General features: G+C 33.5%; 1 protein-coding gene across 5 annotated transcripts; it reads left to right on the top strand.

The window, feature by feature from the left end:
• Positions 1–13,071: 13,071 nt before the first annotated feature.
• LOC127796172 (uncharacterized) lies at positions 13,072–17,665 on the top strand. 5 transcript variants are annotated; one of them, XM_052328180.1, is made up of 9 exons: positions 13,072–13,276; positions 13,367–13,479; positions 14,250–14,515; positions 15,710–15,781; positions 16,003–16,070; positions 16,204–16,354; positions 16,716–16,796; positions 16,928–17,035; positions 17,137–17,665. In XM_052328180.1, exons 3-9 carry the CDS (start codon positions 14,261–14,263, stop codon positions 17,263–17,265), a joined length of 864 nt encoding a protein of 287 aa, XP_052184140.1. In that variant the 5' UTR covers positions 13,072–13,276; positions 13,367–13,479; positions 14,250–14,260; the 3' UTR covers positions 17,266–17,665. The 5 variants fall into 5 exon arrangements, with proteins under 5 accessions (XP_052184140.1, XP_052184138.1, XP_052184139.1 ...); XM_052328179.1 differs by having other exon boundaries at positions 13,073–13,276; positions 14,231–14,515; XM_052328182.1 differs by having other exon boundaries at positions 13,073–13,276; positions 14,319–14,515.
• Positions 17,666–23,596: the final 5,931 nt, after the last annotated feature.

The following is a 23,596-nucleotide window of genomic DNA, read 5'->3' on the forward strand; positions in this document are numbered from 1 at the left end:
TTTTCAAGATTAATAGGATGGTGTTTGTGTATGGAAGGCAATCTTGGGACAAAGCAATTTATGTGCCAGCCCACTGATTTACCAAAGAGATATCAAAATACTTAACATCGATGAATTAAAATTGAGGCTATGCAGTTAACTATATTCCAAAATGATGATAGCTCTAAGTAAAGCACTTTCCATACATGGCATGAGAAAGTTCGGATTAAGAAACTATCATAAATCAAAATACACTTAACATACCTTGAGATTCTTCCAATAATCACAACTCAAGATAATGATAATTCTAAGTTAAGCACTCTCCATACATAGCATGAGAGAGTCTAGATTAAGTAATTACCATAAATTGGATTGCAATTAATGAACAGAGATCAATAATTCAGATTAATCAAGTGAGTTTGGGTATGAAAACATTTCCAATTTAAGTAACCTCCATACATGGCATAGAGACTCTAATTTAGGATCATGCTTCAATCCAAACCCATAGATTCAATTTACACTCTGCTCAATTAAAATCAACCTACTGTTAATTCATTAGGAGTTCGGCTCTCTTGGGCAAGCAGTGCAAGAAATTAAAGTGCAAGAAATTAAAGTTGCAGAATGTAAATATGTGAGCAAAAATGTAAATGCAAATAACTAAAATGAAATAGAATAGTGTATTGGAAGAAAAAAATGAAAAGAACAAAATATTGCGTTGAACAAAAACAAAAAGAACAAATCAAAGAAAAACAAGAAGAATAGTGCTAGTCGCCCCCTTATTCTTGCAGAAATGGCGGATGGGGGTCTTCTCTTTTCTTAAAGTCGATGATGGATATATATATATATGTATATATTCGTCTTTTGCAGATGATCGTCGTCAAAGAAGAAATTACGTCGCATGCCACCACGTTCATTTGTGCGTGCTCTAACAAAATATCGTGTGCTGTTTTGAAATGGCTTTATGAGGCACGCGAATGCGTGATCTGCTTGGAATAAGCTCTCGTGTATAACGTCACACCCTAGCTGAAATGCCCCTTAAATTTCAATTAAATTACAAAGTTGGGACCGCGTGTGAAAGCTGCTGTGCATTGCTGATTCCACGAGCCGGGCTGCTTTTTGGGCTTGATTAAATTGTTGAATTCGGCCTCCAATCCCACTGATTCATGCTGCAAGCAATTGAGGATATTATTAATATATTATATATATTATGCATCACGCATGCTACTTCCAATTCAAGTAAACATATGTTATATATTATATTATATTTATTTTATTATTATTTTTTATATATATTTATATTAATTTTTTAAACCTACATATAACCACAAATTACATATAAATATTCAATTAAAACCAATTTTAAGATTAAACTAGGGGTATAAATATAATAAAATTTTAACATTTTTGAGCATCAATCAAGGGCTCTTCCCTTACTTTTGGAGGCTCCTTTAGACCTTTGAGTTTGTCACGCTCTGATCTCTAGAAGTATCCTTTATGAAGAACAAACAAATCAATGCTTGTCGACACATCATTTATTGCATCATTTGGTGCATTATTGCGCTATCACATATTATTTCTCGTTTCATAAGCATGACCTCGTCTGACTTAAGTATTGAAGGGCTTGCTCGGGAGAAACCTTCGCGTGCCTTTTGACTATCTTCGATCTTGTAGGATCTCCACTACCTACATCCACATTATAATTATTTCCAGAGATGATAAAACTTTCCCTAGTAAGGTATCATTGTCTCTACCTATCCTCTAGCACCACCTTAGCTCTCCCGGATAATGGACCAAGCCTTTCTCCTAGAATTTCCTCGCATTGGTGCCCCTGTGATGTAAGCTTCATTACTCACCAAGTTTTTTCAGCTACTTGCTAAGTTTCCTCATAACAAACAAATTTTAATTGTTGTATCTCGACGTAACACCAGGGTTTTGTTTAGACAGTTCAGTGTGTAATGCCTACTTCTGCAAGGAGGTTTATTCCAATGTGGAATGAGATTTTAATGCTCGGTTCAGCCCCTCCAACCTATATTTGCAGCAAGGTTTTGATGTTGTGATTCGAAGAAAACCAACCTATATCCACGTGGAGAGTTAGCAAAGTGGACAAAAACCCCATGTTTCATGTTATTATCATGGTTCAGAGGTCTTCGCAGGGTGCTAATGTCCTGAAATTTTGTTATATGATTTGGATTGCCTTACATCTGCAAATTTGGCATTTTGTTTATCGCAGTTCAGCAAAAAGCCAGCCTACATCTATGTAAGATTTTGGTAAAGTTTATTGTGAGCCAACCTACGTCTATTAAGAAGGATTTTGATTGGTGGTTTGGCATTGCGCCTACATCCATGAAATAAGATTGCTTAGGTGTCCTAGCTTACAAGATTTTGATTAGTGGTTAGGCATTGCGCCTATGTCCACGATATGGGATGTTTTCTTGGTCCAGTCTGCAAGGCATGGGAATTCGATGTAGTGATCTAGACACTGACCATGTTGTTGTTGCTACTGATGATGATATTGGCAATGGTGGCAAGAATTATGGTTTTAGTGACACGGTTCATCCACGAGCCTACATCTACAATGTAGAGTTTTGTTTTGGTGGTTTAATATTGCATTTATGTCTATAACTAGAGATTTTGTTTCAACAGTTTAACATTGCACTTACATCCATGGCTATAAATTTTGTTTTGGCGATTTAGCATTGTGCTTACTATTGGAATTGATATATGGTGGTGTAGGTAAAATTTAAATTTTTTGCATATCAGATATACGTAGTAGAATCATAATATACACCTACCGTACATAGCTTGGGTATTTAAGCAATATGATATTTCATCGAATGAAATACAATAAATAACATACCTATAGCCCTATGTCAGGTGGGCATAGAAACTATTTTTCCACTGAGACTGAATCCTCTTTAAGTTATGGAGGGCCTAGTCTATCCACACCTAGCAAGCTATTTGATGCCAAGTTGCAGTTCTCATCTTATGCTAGCCTGAGGATGTTGATTCACTCTCACCTGTCTATCTCTCCCAGACAATCCAAATCAACCTAATGTAACAGTTACAATATATTGTAAATAACAAAAGCATAAGGTTATAGAGGAAGCTGCCAAGAGAAAATCCTCTCTGTCACCATTCTTCCCATCTCTGCCTCAAAGTAGAAATTAGATTTCTCCAATTTTCACCATCCATGTCCAATTTGCTAACATATGTAAACCACTATCTGCAGCTCAAGCAACAAAAATGGTTAACTAGTTCATGCTAAGTAGTTGACCATTTTCCAACAAGTGGAAAATCGATCGACTGGCTTCCCTCAAACTGTCGACCTCCTGAAGGCAATCAATCGTTTGAGCTAAAACAGTCGACTCTTACTTGCTATTTCTGAAGAAACTGCTTACCAATTCATTAACTTTTAATGAACCATGTCATTAACACTTAATGACATATCAAAACCCATCATTAACTATTAATGATATCCAAGACATGATAAGTGCATAGTGCTGATATATCACTACCTAATAGCAATCAGATAACGTTAAAACCCTTTCTTACCTCGGCCAAATCACCTCGACCCGCTGCGAGAATATCTCCATATTCTTGTGGCATTCTAATAGTTCTTAGGAAGCGCCTAGCATCGGTCCAGAACAATATAGAAGGCAATGAAGTCAAACTTAAAGTGAACCTATTATAGTTGATGATTACCGTGTAATAAAATCATTCCATCACTCAACATCCCGAAAGAGCAACAATTATGGTATGATAAACTCACAAACTCAGTAATTATGTGTCTGATCTCATCAGTATGACTAGATAACACCTTTAGTAACAACTTTCTTAATTAATCATGCTATCTTGACCAGGCACTTTCCTTTCAAACTAACAGTAGACCATATAGAATGTTCACATTTTCTAAATGAGGGTGACAGATCCTATCTCTAAGCACCTACCTCCATGCACCAACAATACGAGACCACATAGATGAACGTCCCCACCTCATAATTGATGGTTCAACGCATTAGCAAATCCCGCACACTAATACAAAAGATAATTGTGTCAGTTCAAGTTAAAGGATCAGTTACACAATTCTAACTTGATGATAAGATCATTATCCACTATGCCATGTGATCAATTATTGGTGTTACATTCAGTGAGTTGTCCTCCAACAACCACTAATGAGGTTACTATAAACATCACATGTTATATGGTATGTGACTCATCATCCTTAACCATTAGTATCCCATACTAATCAAGGTAGTAAACTATGTGTCAATCCATAATCGATTAATCCCCATTCGACTAATCTAAGGACCATGAATATATAAGAAATCTCATTACCAGATAATCTTGTCACATATTCTTAACACCTTAAGAATAAGACTCTCAAACAGAAAATCCAGGGACTCATTCATACAACAAGCTGAAAAGTGATGAATAATGAAAAACCTGCCTTTTATATAAAGGTACATCATATGTATTTTAATACACATGCTAGATGTCACCCAAATCTAATATTAGGGCACATAACTAACACTTACATTTGTAGCTGGAAAAGAAAACCATATAGTAGTCCAGGGGGATCATCTTTACCTGGGGTGCTGGACACAAGCACGTAGGACTGCTCTGAAGAGGCCACATAAACGATGTGAGACTATAAGAGATGTTTTCAGGAAAGTGCATCTTCCGAGAGAAGGGTTGAACAATTCTTAGAGTGTTATGATGGTACCTTTTGTTAATGTGGTTCGACAAGACCTACATCTGCTGCTAGAGATTCAAAGATGTTTTTGTCAAGAGAGGATAATGCATTGGCCTTGAGGTAATGTCTTCGAGGCGCATACCCCCACTAAGAGAGATGGGTCCTCTTTTGAAGATGATGCTTTTCTTTGAAGAACAGCATGCTGGTGAAAGTGGGAACTGGTTGTGTCCAGGGGCGCTTTGATTCAGGTGACTAGCTTCCTAGACTTTATTGATGTCCTCCTTCTAGATGACTTGATGGTTCATGTAAAGGTTGAGAGGCAACTACTGAAAGTAAAGCAATATCGCTACAGGGTAAGCAACGTAGTTCAAATTTTTTGAACCTTACCTCGATCCCTACGATTGGATCAACGTCGAAATCAAATCATTCATATACCAAAATAAAATAAATCTAACCTTTAAATTTTTGAGTCGTTGGCGAATTCGAGCCTTTCAAACGTTCAGCCTCTAACTTATGATACAAGACACATATCTATTGGCAAAGAGAGCGGAATGAGAGTGCTAATTCTTTCTCTTTTTTACGGCTTGTGTATGAATAGAAAAGAACCTCCCGTTTCAAATCGATGAGAAAAAAAATGGGAAAGAGTGAATGGCAATTTTTTTAACTATTGAAAAACCACAAAACCATTCATTAATTTGGGCAACCCATAAAGGGGTATTTATAGAGGAACATGGCCTCCTAGGGTTTCCAAAACCCTAATGGATATGGGCCGACCCTTTTATCCTAGTCCAACTAGTAATTAATTAAGTGATCTAAATTCAATTATAAGTTTAAATAAAATATTTTGTCTAAATCTAATTTAGCCCAAACATAATATTTAATTTAATATTTGGCTCAAACACTTTATTTAGCCCAAATATTAATTTAAACCCAAATATATATTATTTCCTATTTGTCACTCCCACAAATAGAAAATTAATTACCATTTTTAGGAAACTCTTTCCTTTATGACGACCTTCGTCATATCAACGTCATTATGTTTATTTGTTCTTTTTTCGTGAGCACCTATAACACCACAATTTCTTGCCGAAGTGTCCCACTTAAGTATACGTTCGCTCTTCTAGTTTAAGCTAGGGACCATACCTTTTGCGTATGACTCATTAATCTTTTGAATATGTTGGCAATGTGTCGGTATTAACACAGAAGACAAGATTGACCTCTAACAAAGCGTCATGCCTACCCAATTATTCAGAAGGATTCATAATCCGCAAACAACCTTTCACGAGCATGGTTATTGTGTAATCGATTTTCTCGTCAATATATCTCATGTGATCTCAAGTCTGGCGATGTGTTGTTTGATTATGATCACACGAGTTTTTTTTTGTTCTCCGAATATCCTCACTAAATAGAAATTGAATCAATAACTCCTTATTGATCTCTTTCACCGTGGCCATGGATTTAAAGTGAATATCCATCGAAGGCGCCTTAGATACATCATCCTCTATCAAGGGATAGACAAGTCCCATCTTAGTTATGCACCCACCTTTATAAGCTTCAAGATATGCCAAACGATAGCCCACTTACAGCCTTTGTCTAGACCCATCAAAATGATGTCAAAGTATGTCTGTCTTCTTATGAGATGATCGTGACAACCTCAGATCCAAGAATTAGTTACACCTATCTCATATGAAAATTTCATTAACATATAACCAAAATGGATTCTCATGGTGAGTCATGTCCAGTGACACGTTCTCCAACATTGGTCACCTATGTACTTATCTAGGCATTTACATGCCTATGGGACCCCCATTGCTATCACATAGTAAAAATATAGCACATACAAATCTTACCGCAATTGTCAATATCCATTCTTGACATTGATACGACTTGAAACATTTAATGATGTCTAAAAACTGTGATGCATCATCTCACATCTTTATAGATTAATTACAGTATACATCATATGAACTTTGATATAATTTTATCCAGTCATTACAATAATAACAATAAACTAATAGAACGACTTCTTGTGAAATTGAATAACTCTTTATTCAATAGTAAATATGATTGCAATTGTCAGTGTATAATATGCCAATCGAATTGGGTTTAGAGCACCTACACTAACAGTTACATCCAAGGGCACAATTAATACTTATCCTGGGAAGATGGCCTTTTGATTGCGATTTATTCTCTAGGAAAAGAGAACTACATCATGTGCTCTTAAGTTGTTTCAAGAGACTGACACTCATAGAAACAATCACATATGGGCATTTTAAATGTTATGAGCAAGTTTACTAGAGGTACTTTCTTTAATGTTCCCTCATTTGTTCCCACAACTATTCTTTTGCTACTTCATTTAGATACATGAGTTGTTAAAAGGAAAGAAAACATTTCTTTGAGTGGTTATATTTTCTTCCAGAAGTGATAGCAAAGAGAAAACCACTTGGGTGCTTAGAAAGATATGCTCGCTTGGGGAGTTGCATCCGAAAAATGTTTTTTGCTTATCCTCTACCAACTAAATGATGTAGATAGAATGTTAAACAAATCCTCATTATGGTAGATATCTTTCCTCCATGGAAGGTGTAGAGACTCGTGAGATGCTGGTGCACCATCTCCATCACAGCTTAGGATATGAAGAAGAAATGGATGTGGTAGACCACAAGGAATAAGAGCTTCCATGAGCTGGCTAAAATTATGCAACCACCCATTTCCTAGCCATCTGAGGGGTGCCGGGGGCCTTCTTAGCCTTTTCTACCATCTTCTCCCTTCTTCCACATTTGGTCTGCAAAGGTAGACTCAAGGGAGGATAGATGTGGAGCGTGGCGCTTGATAACTATGGCCAAGTGCATTTGTGATGGGAGAAACTAACCAATGGAAAATGGGCTTGTCCCAGGTCAAAAACATCGTCGAGCATTATAGGACCACCTTCACGCTTTATCTCCCATTTTGGGAGATGTTGATGTTCCATGATGTGTCCTTCAATGATCCTCAGGTTAGGTGTTGAAAGATGGAAGAAGAGGAGTCCAAGAAAAGTTATGGGGTGCCTTCCTCTACCGAATGTTAGGGAGTCTTTTGAAAAATGTATGCGAGCTGGCTTTTGGCTCCCCAAGTGCTGGTCGATGAGGCTTGAGAGTGTAGCTCCATCAAGAGTGGTTTTGGAGACCTATTATAATATTAACTTAGAAAGGCTCAAGTCAACCTAAAGGAACTAGTTCTAGCTGTTAGACATTCCTTGTATTGATTCAACGACAAGCATGAAAGCTTTTGAGGCATCCCTTAGCCTTCTTGCCCTGACCGCAAAACCTGGGGGGAAAAGGAAGTCATTCGAGAGAGTTGTGGAATTGAAAGAACTGGGGTTGCTGAGAGGCGATGGGAAATCCTTCATCTTATAAGCGGGTCTACAAGACAAAAAGCAATAAGGGGCACGTGGGGATTTCTCTCGTGCGAGCCCTCTGATACTTAAGTCAAATGAGGTCTCCATGCAACAAAGATGCAGAAGTAAAATGCAGAAACGTCGTGCAAGGGAATGTGTAATCAATGAGAAAAGTGTCACTTTAGAGTTGTTGCTTTGGCTTGCTTGGCTCAGGTGTACTTCCCTTATTTCTCGAAACTGAAGAGTTGGGGGCTATTTATAGGAACCAAGGGGGAACAATGACACGTGAAATGGACGTGCGAGGGTGCGACGCTCTTTCTTGAGAAAAGGTAGTGCGTCTATCTTGTCCACCATGCTGTCTCTAGGTTAAGCTTGGAAAAGGCCTTCAGGAGACCCCTCCTTCCCTGATGGGGAAAGACCATCGGAAGGAAGTAGGCCGGGAACAGGCAAGTTGCGACAATGTAGGAAGTACATTGCCTAAAAGATTCAGTTTTATATTGAAATAGAAATTATACTTATTTGTGCCAATTTTCGTACAATTATTGAAACACTTACTTAAAATACTTAAAAGAGTCTTCTATATGTTAATTTAATCTTTGGTACCCATTATAATTCACCCCCAAAAAAAAAAATAAACTACCGTAAATTTGGATATTTCTTTTAACACTAATTTAATTACGTGTTGTACTTTTTATATTAAACAACGAATGATATACTTACGTGGCCCTTTTGTTCTCTGTGACACGCTGTAAATATGATGCGTGTACATGTGAGGGGATATATTATAATAAAGTCAAAATATTATCAATTAGAAAGTCTGGACATAATCCCAAGGAGGAAGCAAAACCTTCAAAGGAACAAATACTAGCAAAAGTGAAAAACATTAATTAATATTGTTTACTTACTCCTCCAAGTCGCCCCTTGCCCTCGTGTCAATGGACGCCATCACCAACCACTATCTTAACTTAGACACACCAAACAGCCAGCAAGATCTCGAGGGCTTTTCTTTTCTTTGTTTGCTGAATCAAACAGGTTAATTTACATTCGGAAGAATGAAGGGACCTGACCTCCTCAATTCAATTCCCCACTACTTCATATATAAGAAGCTCCTTCACTCTCACCTCACCTAATCTTAATTCGAAAGGAGACGTGAGAATAATTAATTAGTGGGCGAATTTGACCACGCGAGCTACGGAGTAGCGTCATGCATCGTTGACCCCACAAATGACATTTGATGTATGGTTGAACAACCCGTACCACCTTCTCATCTTCGTTCTTCTTCCCTCCTTATCTTCTCTTCCCCCCCGCCCCCCCCAGAAATCCAACAAATGGCCAAACCTAACAGGTCCGGTCTCCTCGACTCATCAACCTCATGTCATTTTTTTTTAATTGAAAAACTCATATGTCATTGACTGCATATGTCAAGTACTGCAATGATTCTATCATATCTAAGAAAAATGGTAAGCAACACCCATGAGGTTTGGTAAAATTATAAGAATTTTCTTTCATAAATAGTAATAACCACCCTATTACTAAATAAAATAGCAAAATGATCAATTTAGATGGGAGACAACAATAAAGGTAGAAGGCAAGTTTTGCATAAATTGTGCCAAATATCCAACTTTTAGAGTGAATAAATTGTATCAACATTCGAATTTATTCAGAAAGTACATTAGGGGGAATGTCACTCGCCTCTCAGGGGCGGATCCAAAAATCTATATAAAGGAAGACTAAATTTTTTTTTTTGAGATATAAAATTACACATCACAAATTTTGGAGTGGGCTGGAATTTTTTTTGACTAAATTATTAGTAAAATTTATTACTTTTTACATTAAAATTTATTTTTTTATATTAAAAATTATTTTTAAAAAATAATTTTTAATATTAAAAAAATATTTTTAACTGTGAGCTACCCTGGGCTTTAGGGTAGCTCATGCATGGATCCAGCCCTGCCATCTCTGAAGATTAGAGTGAACCTTGGACACCTTGGGTGAATAAAAAAAATAACAAAATAATCAATTTGTTCTCTATTTTCTCCTTTGATTAAGAAATAAAAAATAAAAATTAAATAAATAAATAATCAACACTGACATAGAACTCACTAGATTCATTGTAGCCATGTGATGAATCTAAATTAGGGGTTCCAATCAAAGAAAAAGAAGGGTTCATAGAAACCCACATTCGTCTAGGTTTTATCAAACTCAAAACGAAGAGAAAAAGAAAAAAATCTAAGTTTAAGAAAAAGAAAAAGAGAGAAGAAGAAAAATAAGGAAAAAAAAATTCTAAATTTAAGGAAATTCAAATTTGATTCCTTCAAACTTGAGAATGAGAACTCTTTGATAGAACCCAAATCTAAGTTCCATCAAACCCAAAACAAAGAAAAGGATAAAGAGAAAAGAAAAAAAAAATAGAATAATGATGGACGAATCTGGTTCACAAAACCTTAATTAAGTGTTTTCTAAAAACTTTTCATGTATCTTACTAAAAAAAAATAAAAGTTAATTATATTAAGAAAATTTAAACTCAAAAACCTGTAAATAGTAATTAATTTTTTAAACTACTTTACTATTACACCAAAATTTATTTTATTTAAATTTTACCTAAAAATTAAGAAATAAATTATAATTGTCAAATGTCACATGACAAATTTTTATGTAAATAATTTTATTTTTGTACACACATATAACACGTCTCACCCCTCTAATTATTATATATGCCATCCCGCAAAAAGAGGTAAATAAAAAATTTGAGAAAAAAAATTTGAAAGTTTGTAGCCAAAGGTACCCATAAAATCTCATATAATTGAAATAATTAAAACATAAAAATGTTTCCTACATAATATGAGTACTCAGAGGAAATGTATTTAGAAGGTTTAATATGATATTAAGATTATCATATTAAGAAATTTGACCAAAAAATATCATATCTTTGGAAATGTCACAATGATTAAAGGTATCGGTATTTTGTATAAAATAAAAGGTATTCATGTAATGAAAAGTCTGTATTATATTACATGATAGAAAAGGTGATATATAATATAAAAAGTAATATATATAAAAAAATAATATATATCTTTTACGTTATACAAAACACTTTTTATATTATATAAAATACCAATATTCTTCAATGACATAGCATTTCGGTCATTTCTTACCTTTCAACTTGTCCCATTAGCCTTCTATATTATTACCATTTTAGATACCAATATTATTATTATTAAAATTTACTTAAATTTTTTATATTATGAAATTAATTATTATTTAGAGATTATGAATTTATATTTTATTAATATAAATTATTATTGTCTAAATATAACAATAAATTTATAATTACGAGAAAGTATATATCTCAGTCTTTTAATTTTCAAGAAACTTATGTAATAGAAAATAATAGCTCTTTGATGTTTAAGTCAAGTCTGTGGGAGAATATAATTTAAGTGAAGTTATAGATCAAATCAATCACTTTTTATTTATAGAGATTGAGAATGTTAGATAGAATGACAGCATTTTAAAATTGTCTATTATGAATCTCCAAGTGAAGATCTCGAAATGTAATTGATGTATTCTTAGATTTGACAGGGCTTCTGAGAAGATTTTTTGAGTGTACTTAAGAGAGGTTTCGAGAGGTCTCTCAAGATAATTAAGAGAAGAGGGTTCTCGGGAATGGCTTTCGAGAGTCCCTACGGGATATTTAGTCTCTCAAGCTTCCTTTTTTGAGCTTTTTTTTTTTTTTAGGAGATAACATAAATGATTTTTATTTTTAAATAAATACATAAAAAATTATATTACAAAGATTTATAATAATAAAACCTGATATTTATAATAATAATAATAATAATAATAATACACTAGATCTTTGGGGAAAGGAGGACATGCTATCCGTGCAGGTTGCAGCTGCTGCAACCTTTCCATTTAATTGATTTGACCATAGAATGGCTTGAGGCATATTGTATTATATATTGTTGTTACATGAATATAATAATAAATTTGTTAAATAAAAATATTATTTTTAAATTGTTTGAACTTATAAAATAAAAAAATAGTTAGAGGACGCGGGGACTTCTCCGCGTAAACACTCTGACACTTAAATTAGACACTGAGTATGATAAAAAAAAATTGTATTGAAATTAGTATAAAAAATGTTTCTCATTTCAAGAATAAATGTCTTATTATTTATAGAAAATATGAAATAATTTAAAATATAACAGAATTCGGATTCTTACAGATAATACTTATCTTAATTAATCATAATCTGATTAGAACTAGAATAGCTGTAGATAACACTTATCTTAATTGATTCTAATTTGATTGGGATTAAAATAGTTATAGATAACATTTATCTTGATATTTTAAAACCTATTATAATTAAAATACAAATAACTTGTATCTCTTATAGATGATATTTATCTTGCCCCTTTTAGGGATATAATATCTTAAAGATGATAGTTTTCTAAATATTTTATAATTATTTTAGAATTAAAATTTGTTACGGATAATTATCTATCATTTTTTTAAAATATTTAAAAAAAAATTAAATATCGAACTTATCGTAGTTGCACGCTTTGTGTGGAACTCCCAACATATAATTTTTTTTTACCTTTTAATTCAAAAAGACATTTTAAGCTTTTGAGATTTTTTTAACTTTTTAATCAGCTTTTACTTATGACACAACATATATATATATATATATACACTGCAATGGTAAGATAAATAATAGTCTATAATTAGCCTAAAAATTAAAAGCAAGGTATCTTTTTCCCAATTAGAGAAGCAAACATACGTGCCAGTTTTCATGTCATCCGTAGTGTCTTTTTGAAAGAGAAATTAAGATAAAGCCATAATGTGACATTTCATTTAAAAAATATTATTAATTTTGTAAGTATTAAAATTAAGTCCCAACATAACTTAACATAACATTATCCTCCAAGAAGGAGATATGTCATTTCCACTGTATGATTAAATTGACCTGTTTAATTAATGAATGAATGATAAATTAGTGAAGAAAACTTGCGGGGAGTGATCTAAACGCCGAAAACGGTGAAGTAAATGGGCATCGTGGCGGACGTGAATTGATTTGCCGTTAGAATCTCTCTCTGCACTCTCTCTCTCTCCCTGCGTAGTCATCATCATCATCATAATAATAATAATATAATGGAAACGATGAAGCAAAATGCCCAGAGGGAAAGGCACGATTCAAACAACGCCACGAACAAAGTCGAGAAAATTTTGTTGTATGGATTTGGTTTCTTATGGCTTCATTTATGTAAATCGATTGCTGACAACAACAAAGACACTCAATCTGTTGCTTCATTCCAAAACAGAGATTCATTCTGCAGAGGAAAGGAAAGGAAGGAAACCGACCCAGAAAGATAGCGTAGGGAGAAAAAGAGGGAAAGCTTTCTTTCTTAACTTCAAGATATCCAATCCCCGTCTTGTAAGTCTCCCATTTCCTTTCTTCTCCTCTTTTCTTCCCACTTTCAGTATATTCTCTGTTCAATTCCATTCTCTGTTTGCTCTTTCTTTGTGTTTTTTTTCACCCTTTATGGACTTGGATTGGATTGACTGAAAGGTGGGTGACCTTTTCCCATCTGGGTTTCTTCCTGGTTTAGTTTCTCTCTCTTTCTTGCTTTCATGGCTTTGAACGTGTTTCTGTCAATTGGCTTTTGGGAGTTTATTTGGTTATTTGGATTTCTTGGTTTTGTATGCGGCAGTTGTTTCATGAATGCTTTTTTGCCGATATTAGATAGAAGGCAAGGCATCCTTATTTGCTGTTCCTCCTGTTTGAACAAGTTTTTTCTTTTTTTGTTATTCTTTTTCTTTGGTTCGGTTTTGATGTGTGTGCAGTGTGTATGGCGATCCAGCAGCAGTAGCTTTTAGTGTTTACCGTTTTGTCGACTTAGCTCCTGCGTCCCCTCAAAGATTTAAAGCGTTTTCGGGCCATAACCTCCCCGTTTCGGGCTTCAAATAACTCTAGTATCTATCTGTATTTTTCCTTGCCGGAGATTTTTTCCCCCCAAAACTCATATGTATTATATATGGTCTGTCCTTCAATCATTTTCGTTGCATCTTGTGCATGAGCGTCACTAGTTGTGCTAGTTTATTGTTGTTGTGGTGGTAATTCATGAGCTCCTGTTTAAGGACTTGCCTGTCTTAAATCATCTTTTTCTAATTATTCACCCCAACAGACTGCTTGTTGGCTGTTAGTATTTGAGGATATGGGAGATCACTTTGCTTTACTTGTGGATCGTTTGCTGACTGAATCGACTTTGGAAGCTGCAATTGAGAGCAGGAACCCAGGGAAGCGGTCGGCAGCCTTAGGAACTGAGATCACTAAAATTGATTGCTCTTCACATGACATAGATATAAAAGATATTTCATCCCCAAGGAAGATGGTAGAATGCAAGATTTGCCAAGATGAGGATGAAGTTTCAAATATGGAGACACCTTGCTGTTGCTGTGGTAGCTTAAAGGTTATTTACCCAGTATCTTTTTTCTTACTTGCAGAATTTGCCCTTCAACATGTTCTTTAATGTCTTTTGTACAATCCCAGAATCATGTTGTACTCTATGAATGTTCGTAGATTCAGATGATTCGTGGTCCCTTCTGGGATGATAGGGTTTATCATCTTATGCATGTTCAATTTTTGACTTGTATTTTGAAGTGAATTGGGGAATATGCTGTTTCCGTGTTGAGAAATTGAACAAAAGTGTAGTGACCAAACAGCTACTTCTGAAGATTGGTCCACGCTTTTTCAATACCTAGACAAAAATCAACACCCCCCCCCCCCCCTCTGATAGTACAGCCCCTGAATCAACCTGGTACTAGAATTTTTAGTTTGCTTTGAAATTAGGTTTGATTATATAAATCTAGTGAAACTTCAGCTGAACCTTTTGGCTCTAATCATTTTATAGTCATGAACTCATTAAGAAACTTTCGGTTGAATTTGAATATTTTTTCAAATTTGTTGTTAAACTTCTTGCTATCATCTTGTGACTCTGCTATGGCTTCTGATTTTGTCTTCAACTCTTAAGCATGGAGAGTGGCTTTCCCTTTTCAATTTGTTGTTAAATGTGAAGTTATTGGGGGAATTATCTTCTTACCAAATCCTTTAAGAGCATGCATGCCAATATCCACATCTAAAATGGACATGGGAAAAAGGACCAACTCTGATATTCTCTGTTCAGGAATTTTATGCTTCGCATAACCCAATTTGCATGAGGTAGATTTAGATTCAGCCTAATGTAGTGCAGAAAGATTATATTTGGTGTCTCGAATTGGGGTTTTGCCTTTATGGTTTTCCAAATCCTGAATTTTTTGCTGTATCTTGTTTGTGAGGCATTTACATGTTGGAACTATGCATAAAACATTCAGATGGTAAGGAGATCAAGTGGCCTCCCTTATTATTGCTTGTGGGGTTTCATAATACATAGATATTTTTATCTAAATTCTTACTTGAGAAGTCCATTAATGCTTTTCTTTTCTCCATCTAGAATGACAATCACTGTTTGCTTTCTGCATATCAAGCATGCACTTTTCAGTCAATTGAACTCATAGCACATGTCTAGGAGGTTTAACTACAATGTTTTTGGACATTAGGTTAATTGTTTCTTTGAAAATTTATGCCTCATAATTTTTAGTGATTGTTTCAGCTTGTTTTTTGACAGTATGCTCACCGCAGATGTGTACAAAGATGGTGTGATGAGAAGGGCGACACCCTGTGTGAGATATGTCAACAGGTGGGCTGAGTCCTTCTGATTTCTCTTTCTATCTTTTGAATTTGTTTGTTGTCTTGGAACTTTTTGATTCTTTTAGTTAAACCCTGTTATAAACTTCTTGAAGCTCATTTTAGAAAGCTATCTGTGCAGTTGTTTCCCAGTCTGGTTATAGTTTTAACTGATTGATCTTTTATTTGTTGTCATAATATGTGTGTGTGTGTGTGTGTGTTTGCGCATTGCAGCCATTTGAACCAGGATACACGGCACCTCCTCCTATGTTTCAATTTGGGAGTGTTCCAATGAACTTTAGGTACTCTATTCCCTCTTCCCCTCCAAGACTGTTATCATTGGTTTTCATCCGCTTTTGTTACCATTAATCTTCTGCATTGCTGATTTTCTCTTCAATTGGAACATTCAAATATGGTTGCCATCATCTTTATCAGAGGAAATTGGGAGATTGCCAGAAGGGACGTCAATAATACTCGCTTTATAGCAATGGTCTCAACTGACCGCAATTTTCTTGATCCAGACAATGATGAGTACACAGTTTCTGCATCGAGAAACTTGTTTCATTGCCGTTCTGTTGCTATAATTGTACACTCTCTCTCTCTCTCTCTCTCTGCATTTTCAACTCATAGGTGCATCTGAAGCAACCCTTTACCTTTCATTCTAAGTGGTTTTCTTCTTAAACAAAATTAAAGAATTAGATTAAAAAAAAAAAAAAGTAGATATGAAGTCAGAATTAGTTATTATTTAGTCAATTATAACACAAAGCTACTATCAAAATATACCAAGGTTATGTTACATTTTTGATTGGTTGATTAGTGCTTTCTTCAAATCTAGATTGACTAGTTGATTACATTTTTGACCTTTGATTCTATTCTGCTTAACAAATACTAGAAATGTGGGATCGATATATACATGAGGTTCCCTTGTTGTTTCTTGTGTGCTGCAGTTCATGGTTCTTCTGATCTTACGGCATGTTCTTCCCATAGTAATTGATGGAACCCAGGACTTATCTCTCCCCTTATTATTGGTACGTAAGATAAGACTAAACCATATCAATGAATTGGGGCATGAGATTTACAACAGAAGGCTAGTCTTATGTTAAATTCTTAAAAGCATAATTAGAATTGAGTGTAGTATGTGGTGGGGGTTATGTTTCAGTTGTTGGCTCTGCGAACTTGTGGAGTTGTTCTGCCGATCTACATTGTCGCGAGGGCTGTGAATGCCATCCATTGTCGGCAACGTCAACAGCAGCAGCAGCGTCATCAGGTCAATACACACTACTATTCTTAATGTGTTGTTGGAATTGTAAACATCTGCAATGGCCGCCCGCCCTAACACAAATGCTTTTAACTACTACTGACTTGTAGGGGTCTGGTTCTGGCAACATCTCTTCTTCTGATACCTCTTCTTCTTCATCCGATGAGGAAAGTGGACTACTGCCAACTCCACACCACCGCCACCACTACCATCATCCTCAATTCATTTCTATTCACTAAATTAAATTTGGGCAGTTCAAGAAACTACTTTCTCATGGACAGGACAGGACAGGACAGGAAGGAGAATTTGAAAGTGGTGTTACCATAAATTCTAAATTTAAACCCTTTGATTTGAAGCACCCTTCAAGTTCCCAGGACATAGGTTTTATTTCACGTCTCTGTCTGTGTCTCTGTTCCTGTTCGTATTTGTTCTTAGTTGAGTGTCTAAATAGTATTTTCGTTTCGTTACTATCTGCGCGCACTTCATTCCCTTTCCTTCCCTGATGATTATTGGCCCGGCCTTCAGAAAATTACATGCACAGTCGAATGGTGGATTAATATCGATGATGATACTGTATGTATATAATACACCAACAGAAAGAATTTACTATAATCAATACTATTGTTATTATTAAGCCAATTGTGTATTTCTGTATTCTCCTTTCCTTCAGTAGTAGTGCTATATTTTTATATATATATATATTAGGTGATCAAGTTTGTGAATTTTTATAGAGGGAATCAACATCTCCTAACAAGATATGAGATTTTGCACTTGTAAATGTGTGTGTATATATAAGTGCATTATTGATGGTGAAGATAACATTAACAAGATGTCACGTTAATTCAACTTATGCAAAAAAATACGTAATTATTAATAGTCATAAAACTTGTTGATAATATTACTATTCATCGAAAAGTGGTTACGTATTTGCATATCTATCTTAAAATTTAGAGTAAATTTTAATAATTAGTCATAAGGTTTGATATAATTTTAATAACACTTTTCAAGATTTAAAAATAGTAATAATTTGTTATTAAATAAAGAGACAAAATGATTAATTTACCTTTCATTTTCACTCGTACACTCTTTTATTGAAATTAAAATATAAAATACATAAAAAATATATTTACATGGAACTTACTAAGTTTATCGTCTTATTTTATTTAGTTTTGATGATAAGAGAGAGAAATAAGCCCTTACATTGTCGACGTTGCGTTGATGATGATTGGACGAACCTAAATTTGAACTTTGTAGGGGATAGAAAATGAAACGGAGAGAGAGAAAAAACATTGAGTTTTTGGTGAGGTTTTGTTAGAAATTAAATCAAAGTCAATTCTATCGATATTGTACTGTCGGCGATGAAACAAACCCAAATTTGAACTTTTCAATAAATAAAAAGAGAAACAGAAAGATAGAAAGAGAAATAAGGAGAGGGCATAGAGTTTTTGGTGGGTTTTGTCAAAAATTAAATCAAAATCATCTTTATCAAATCTGGGATGGTGGTCTAGATGGGAAAATATGGTTCCGGTTCTGAAATAACAAAATTAAAGAAAAAAGTGGGAGAGACTTGAAAATAAAGAAATAAAATTAAAAAATAAGAAAGAGAATATTTAAATATAAAGGTATTTGAATTAATTTTTAATGTTTAACTGGAGTTAACAAACAAGATAGGATAAATTATAACATAATATTAAACTTTAAAAGATATTCTTTGCATAGTTGCAAATTTCAGGGATAGTTTCTATAATTATCTTGAATCTCAGAGGCAATAGGAGTAATTTTTGTTAAATTTAAAATCAACAACTGCTATATTTTTACAATGGGGAGATATGATAATATATTATTAGATTGTAATACCATGGTAGCATAATGACATAATATATCACCATTATATTAAATATATTTTTCATAAATAAGGCAATAATTAAATTTTGTATCAATGTTATACATTTTAATCTGAGGTCGTTCATAAATTAACACTCAATTTTGATATTCATAGAATTAACAATACTCATTCCACAAATTAAAAACACTTCTTTTTAAATTATTAATTATTTTTCAAAAATTATAAATATTGTTTATAGTGTTCGTAATTTTCAAGAACTAGAAACATTTTTAAGTTTTAAAGTATTTATATTTTTTTAAAAAAATTTAATAATTTATAAAGAAGTGTTGTTTATTTCTTAAAAAAGAAATGCTTATAATTCTGAGTGTAAAAAATAAAGCGTCACCTCAGCATTACCTTTTTTCTTATACTTTTATTTGTTGATATTAAATGATGTTAGTTGCAGTGATTCTTAGGCCTGTAAAAAGGTATGTAATAAGTGGAAATTAATAAATTTATATTTCAACTGATTATTATATGTGTTATTAAATTTAAAGATGGATTTAAGTAATTATATATATATATATATTTAGTATCAAATATGTAATAGATTTGAATTGAATTGGACTTAAATCTAAATCGGATTTGTTTCACATTCTATGCGTAGAGAGGGGAGGGGAGTGGTTTATCATTATAGAGAAAGATTGAGGAAGATAACTGAGATTGTGAAATGAGAAGTTATGATTTTATATTATAGGGAGAGAAATCAATACACTGAGGAGGTTAATATATTAAGATTTTAACTTCGAATGAAATGGATTTGAGATGGAGATATTGACAATAAACTTCTTTTAACGGATGGATGAACAAATATTCGGGTAAATCAAATTAATCGAATCGAATCGATCGAATTTGTCGATTCGGTTCAATATTTTATTGGAGGTTTGGTTCAATTATTTCCTTCAATATTTTCGATTATTTAGTTCGGTTCGGTTATTAACTTCGGTTTGGTTCAATTATTTTTTTTTCAAGAATTTCGTTTATTCGGTTCAATTTTTTTTGGTATTATTAACCGAAAAATTGAACCGAACCCACAAATTAACCCTCTTTTATTATGTTTGGTTCGGTTCATTTTTTTGGTAAAAATTTCAGTTTGATTACAACGGTTCAAAATTCGGTTAGTTCGATTTCGATTAGTTTAGATGATTCGCTCAGTTCGATTCGGTTATATGCCTCGGTTCGATTAATGATTTTCGATCCATTCGATTCAATTATAACGATTGCACACCCCTACTTTTAGTAGTGGATTTAAAATGAGCTTCTTAATCTCTTTCAATTATTATATTTATTATCATTATTAGTATTGTTATTTATGAATAGTACATATAGTATAGGATTCATTGCATAAAACACATTTGAGATTTAGTGAAATTGCAAAAAATACCTTTAAGGTTTTGGAACTTGTAAAAGTTATGGCTTCCATTAGTTTAACGTAACATTGGAGCGCGAAATGACAAGTTTGCCTCATATTTTAAAAATGGGATTTGATATTTAGGTGTGCCCACGTGTTAGTAGAACAAAAATCTAAAATAATGTGACATGTTACAATAGTCATCCATGTAACTTTACCATTTTTTCATATTTCTCTTATTATATTTCATTGAATGTCCATCCAAGCAAAACAAAAAACATTATTACATCAAGTTATTTACATTTTTGTTATTATTTTTCAACAAAAATAACAATTTGAATCTCCATCCACCCTATAGCTTGGTCCTTTTATTGCTCGAAACCTTCTTATTCCACTTAACTTATTGCACATCCAAACACCAATCACGATTGGAGTTCATTAGCAACCAACCTCATTTATTTTCCAATTAAGATCAAACTTTGATCCTTGTTTAAAAACATTAAAAGTATGCAAGGTTTTTGATCATTTGTCATAAGGGTAAAATAGAAATTATAAGCTTACAAGGGTATTTTGAGAAGTTTATACACTATTATGATGATATCAATGCAGACCATTAGGGTTTTTGAATAATTACTTAATGATAAAGGATAATTGCAACATTTTATTAAAGGTAGAGGTATATGTTATATTTTTCAAACATTAAGGTTATTACTTTTTTGTAATAAGCCTAAACCTGAGGAATATTGTGCCAATTTTCACTATATTATATTATTTATTTAATTTTAAAAGTGTCGAGAACCTAGTCAAATTAAAACTAACAAATTAATATTCCAACCATTTATTATATCTATAATTGAATCTAAAATCGATTTAGATAATTGAATATATATATATATGTATACATACATTAAATGGTGATCAGTGTGATGCACGAGCTATATTGTTATTATTGTAGAATACAATAATGAATTTGTAATATGAAAAAATTGACATTGACATCTATGTGTAAAGATGATTAGGAGACCTTAAGGTCAAACTGATCAAGAGGCCAAGAAGATTAGGAGGCCAAAAACTAATCAGGTGCCCTTGAGAGATGATAACTTACTGATGTTGGTGAGCAGTTACTTATTGATGAACGGGAGGCCTCAAATAACTAAAAGGCCTAAAATAACTGAAAGGTCTTGAAGAACCGAAAGGCTTGACAAAACGATCAAACAGTGAGAGGCGCAGTAGGCTGTTTTCGCTCAAACTCTCTGATGCTTAAGTCAGTCTTTGAGTGTTTGAGTGAAAAAATAGGATTTGAGTATTAGAGTGAGCATACCTAAATGAGGAGGCAGACCTTCTATTTATAGAGGAGTATGGAGTAACCCTAATTAATTTGGGATTAAGATTCTTTGTAGATAATGCTTATCTTGATTATTCATAGTTTAGCTGGGACTAGGATTGTTATGAATGTCGTTTATTTCTTATGAAAGATGTTTATCATACATTTTTTGGAGAAGAAATTTCTCATGGAAGGTGTTTATCCCAATTGTTCCAAAGTTCTTGTGGAATTAAAACTCTTTATGGTCAATCGCTTATCTTCTTGAAATATTCGAATCTAGGAATTCCCTAGGAGGGTTTGCAGTTTCAAGGGAAGCTTTCCGAGTTTGAAGAACATTTGTGACCGCAAGGTCACTTAGGACTGAAAGGCCCCTCGACCATAACCAAGAGGCCACCTGGTTCACCAGTTGGTTTCTTTTCACATGCTTTGGTATTTTGCATCGAGAGGGTCTGTTGGCTTCGAGGAAGGCTCTTGGGGTCGGGGAACTCCTTGTGATAGTGAGGTCACTTAGGACCGAGAGGCCTCTTAGCCACTACTTCAATCGTTTAGATCTTTGCTCAACCATTTCAATCCCAATCTCAATTCTCCTTTTGTGATCGGGAGGCCACTTAAGACCAAGGGGCCTATCAGTATTAACCGAGAGGCCTCTTGGTTACAACTGAGTGGTGCCCTCTCAATCAGCACTCTGATGTTTTTAGCTTGCCTCTTTTGGTTTCTCGTTCCTTGCTTTCTTCCTTAGTTTTCCCTTGACTTTTACTATCTCACTTGCTTGATCTCCTTTTTTTTTTTGTTGCTCTTTGATCTTCATCGCAGCTCTTTGATCTTCATAACTGAGTGGGCACTTGGTCATGATTAAGGCCCATTGATCGTTGTCTTGTTCAATTATGCACTTGCCAAATAAGTTATGCTTTTACACTTCATTCAAAGGATCACTAGGAAGTCTTTAGTCGGGGTATGCTTATTGTTTGTAGGGCATATCAGTTATTAATTAGTTTTGAGAATAAAATTTATTAAGAAAAAGAGTAGAGAATAGTTTTTAATATATATAGATATGTAAGTTGGAATTGCAATTAGTTTTTTTAAGTTAAATTTTAAATTTTGTTGAAAAGTAAGAAAATGAAGAAGCAGAGTGACCCATATTATAAAATTCATGCAAAATGCATTAGGATAAAAATATTTGCAAGTATTAAATTTTCAAATTTTTCTATCTAATTTATAATCCAAAATTGTCATTCACAAAATTTATAAATTATATATAGAACTTCATTTTACATAAAAGTAAGTTTCTATTCATGATATATTAATTAAATACAACAAAACAACTTTCTTCAACAATAAAATTCACTCACGTATCTAATTGATATTTTCAAAAAGAAGAAAGAAAGAGAAATACATATATTAAAAGTTTCTCCACTATAATTAATTGTTCTCTATGAGTTTTCATATTTTGGAAACATTGTAAGATATTTTTTATTGTCAATGCTATCAAGTATGTCTTTCTCAATTATGTAATCAAATAAGTATTCATCTCGAGAGTCTCCTATTCGATTGTGTATTCCATTCATCACCACTTTCAAAGTAGAAAAAACCCTTTCAACTGATGTTGTGGCAATGGGTAGAATTAATATCAATTTCGTAAAGAAATACATTAATGGATATACAACATTTATTTTTTTGTCTTTGTTCGAACATGAATGAATTTTTTCATAAAAAAAAAAAAATCAATGTATCTATTAGAGATTTTGTGCCCACTCATGCATACCATTGTTCCTAAAATAAGGGAAGACTCAGTTTACAATTTTCTTTAAACTATACTACTTGATTTTTCTCCCAAAAATCTCTCAATGATCTCCTCCTCTCCACATTTTCTTCCATGTTTCTTCTTCTTTTATGTTGCTATTTTTTTGCTATTTAAATGAGGAGAAAGCACTAGTTTCTGATAGAAAAAAAAAAAAAAAACAGTATTCAAAGAAAAAAATTATTCTTTACAACTAAAAAATTCTAGTTGTT

This window comes from Diospyros lotus, chromosome 3, assembly GCF_014633365.1.
Source record: "Diospyros lotus cultivar Yz01 chromosome 3, ASM1463336v1, whole genome shotgun sequence".
Taxonomy (NCBI): domain Eukaryota; kingdom Viridiplantae; phylum Streptophyta; class Magnoliopsida; order Ericales; family Ebenaceae; genus Diospyros; species Diospyros lotus.

Bases quoted from the DNA above. Each gene is read 5' to 3' on its own strand.
- LOC127796172 (XM_052328178.1), top strand. From the start codon at position 13,216: ATGCCCAGAGGGAAAGGCACGATTCAAACAACGCCACGAACAAAGTCG. The intron at 13,480-14,230 runs GTAAGTCTCCCA...TCACCCCAACAG, and splicing joins AGATATCCAATCCCCGTCTT to ACTGCTTGTTGGCTGTTAGT. The intron at 17,036-17,136 runs GTCAATACACAC...ACTGACTTGTAG, and splicing joins AGCAGCAGCAGCGTCATCAG to GGGTCTGGTTCTGGCAACAT.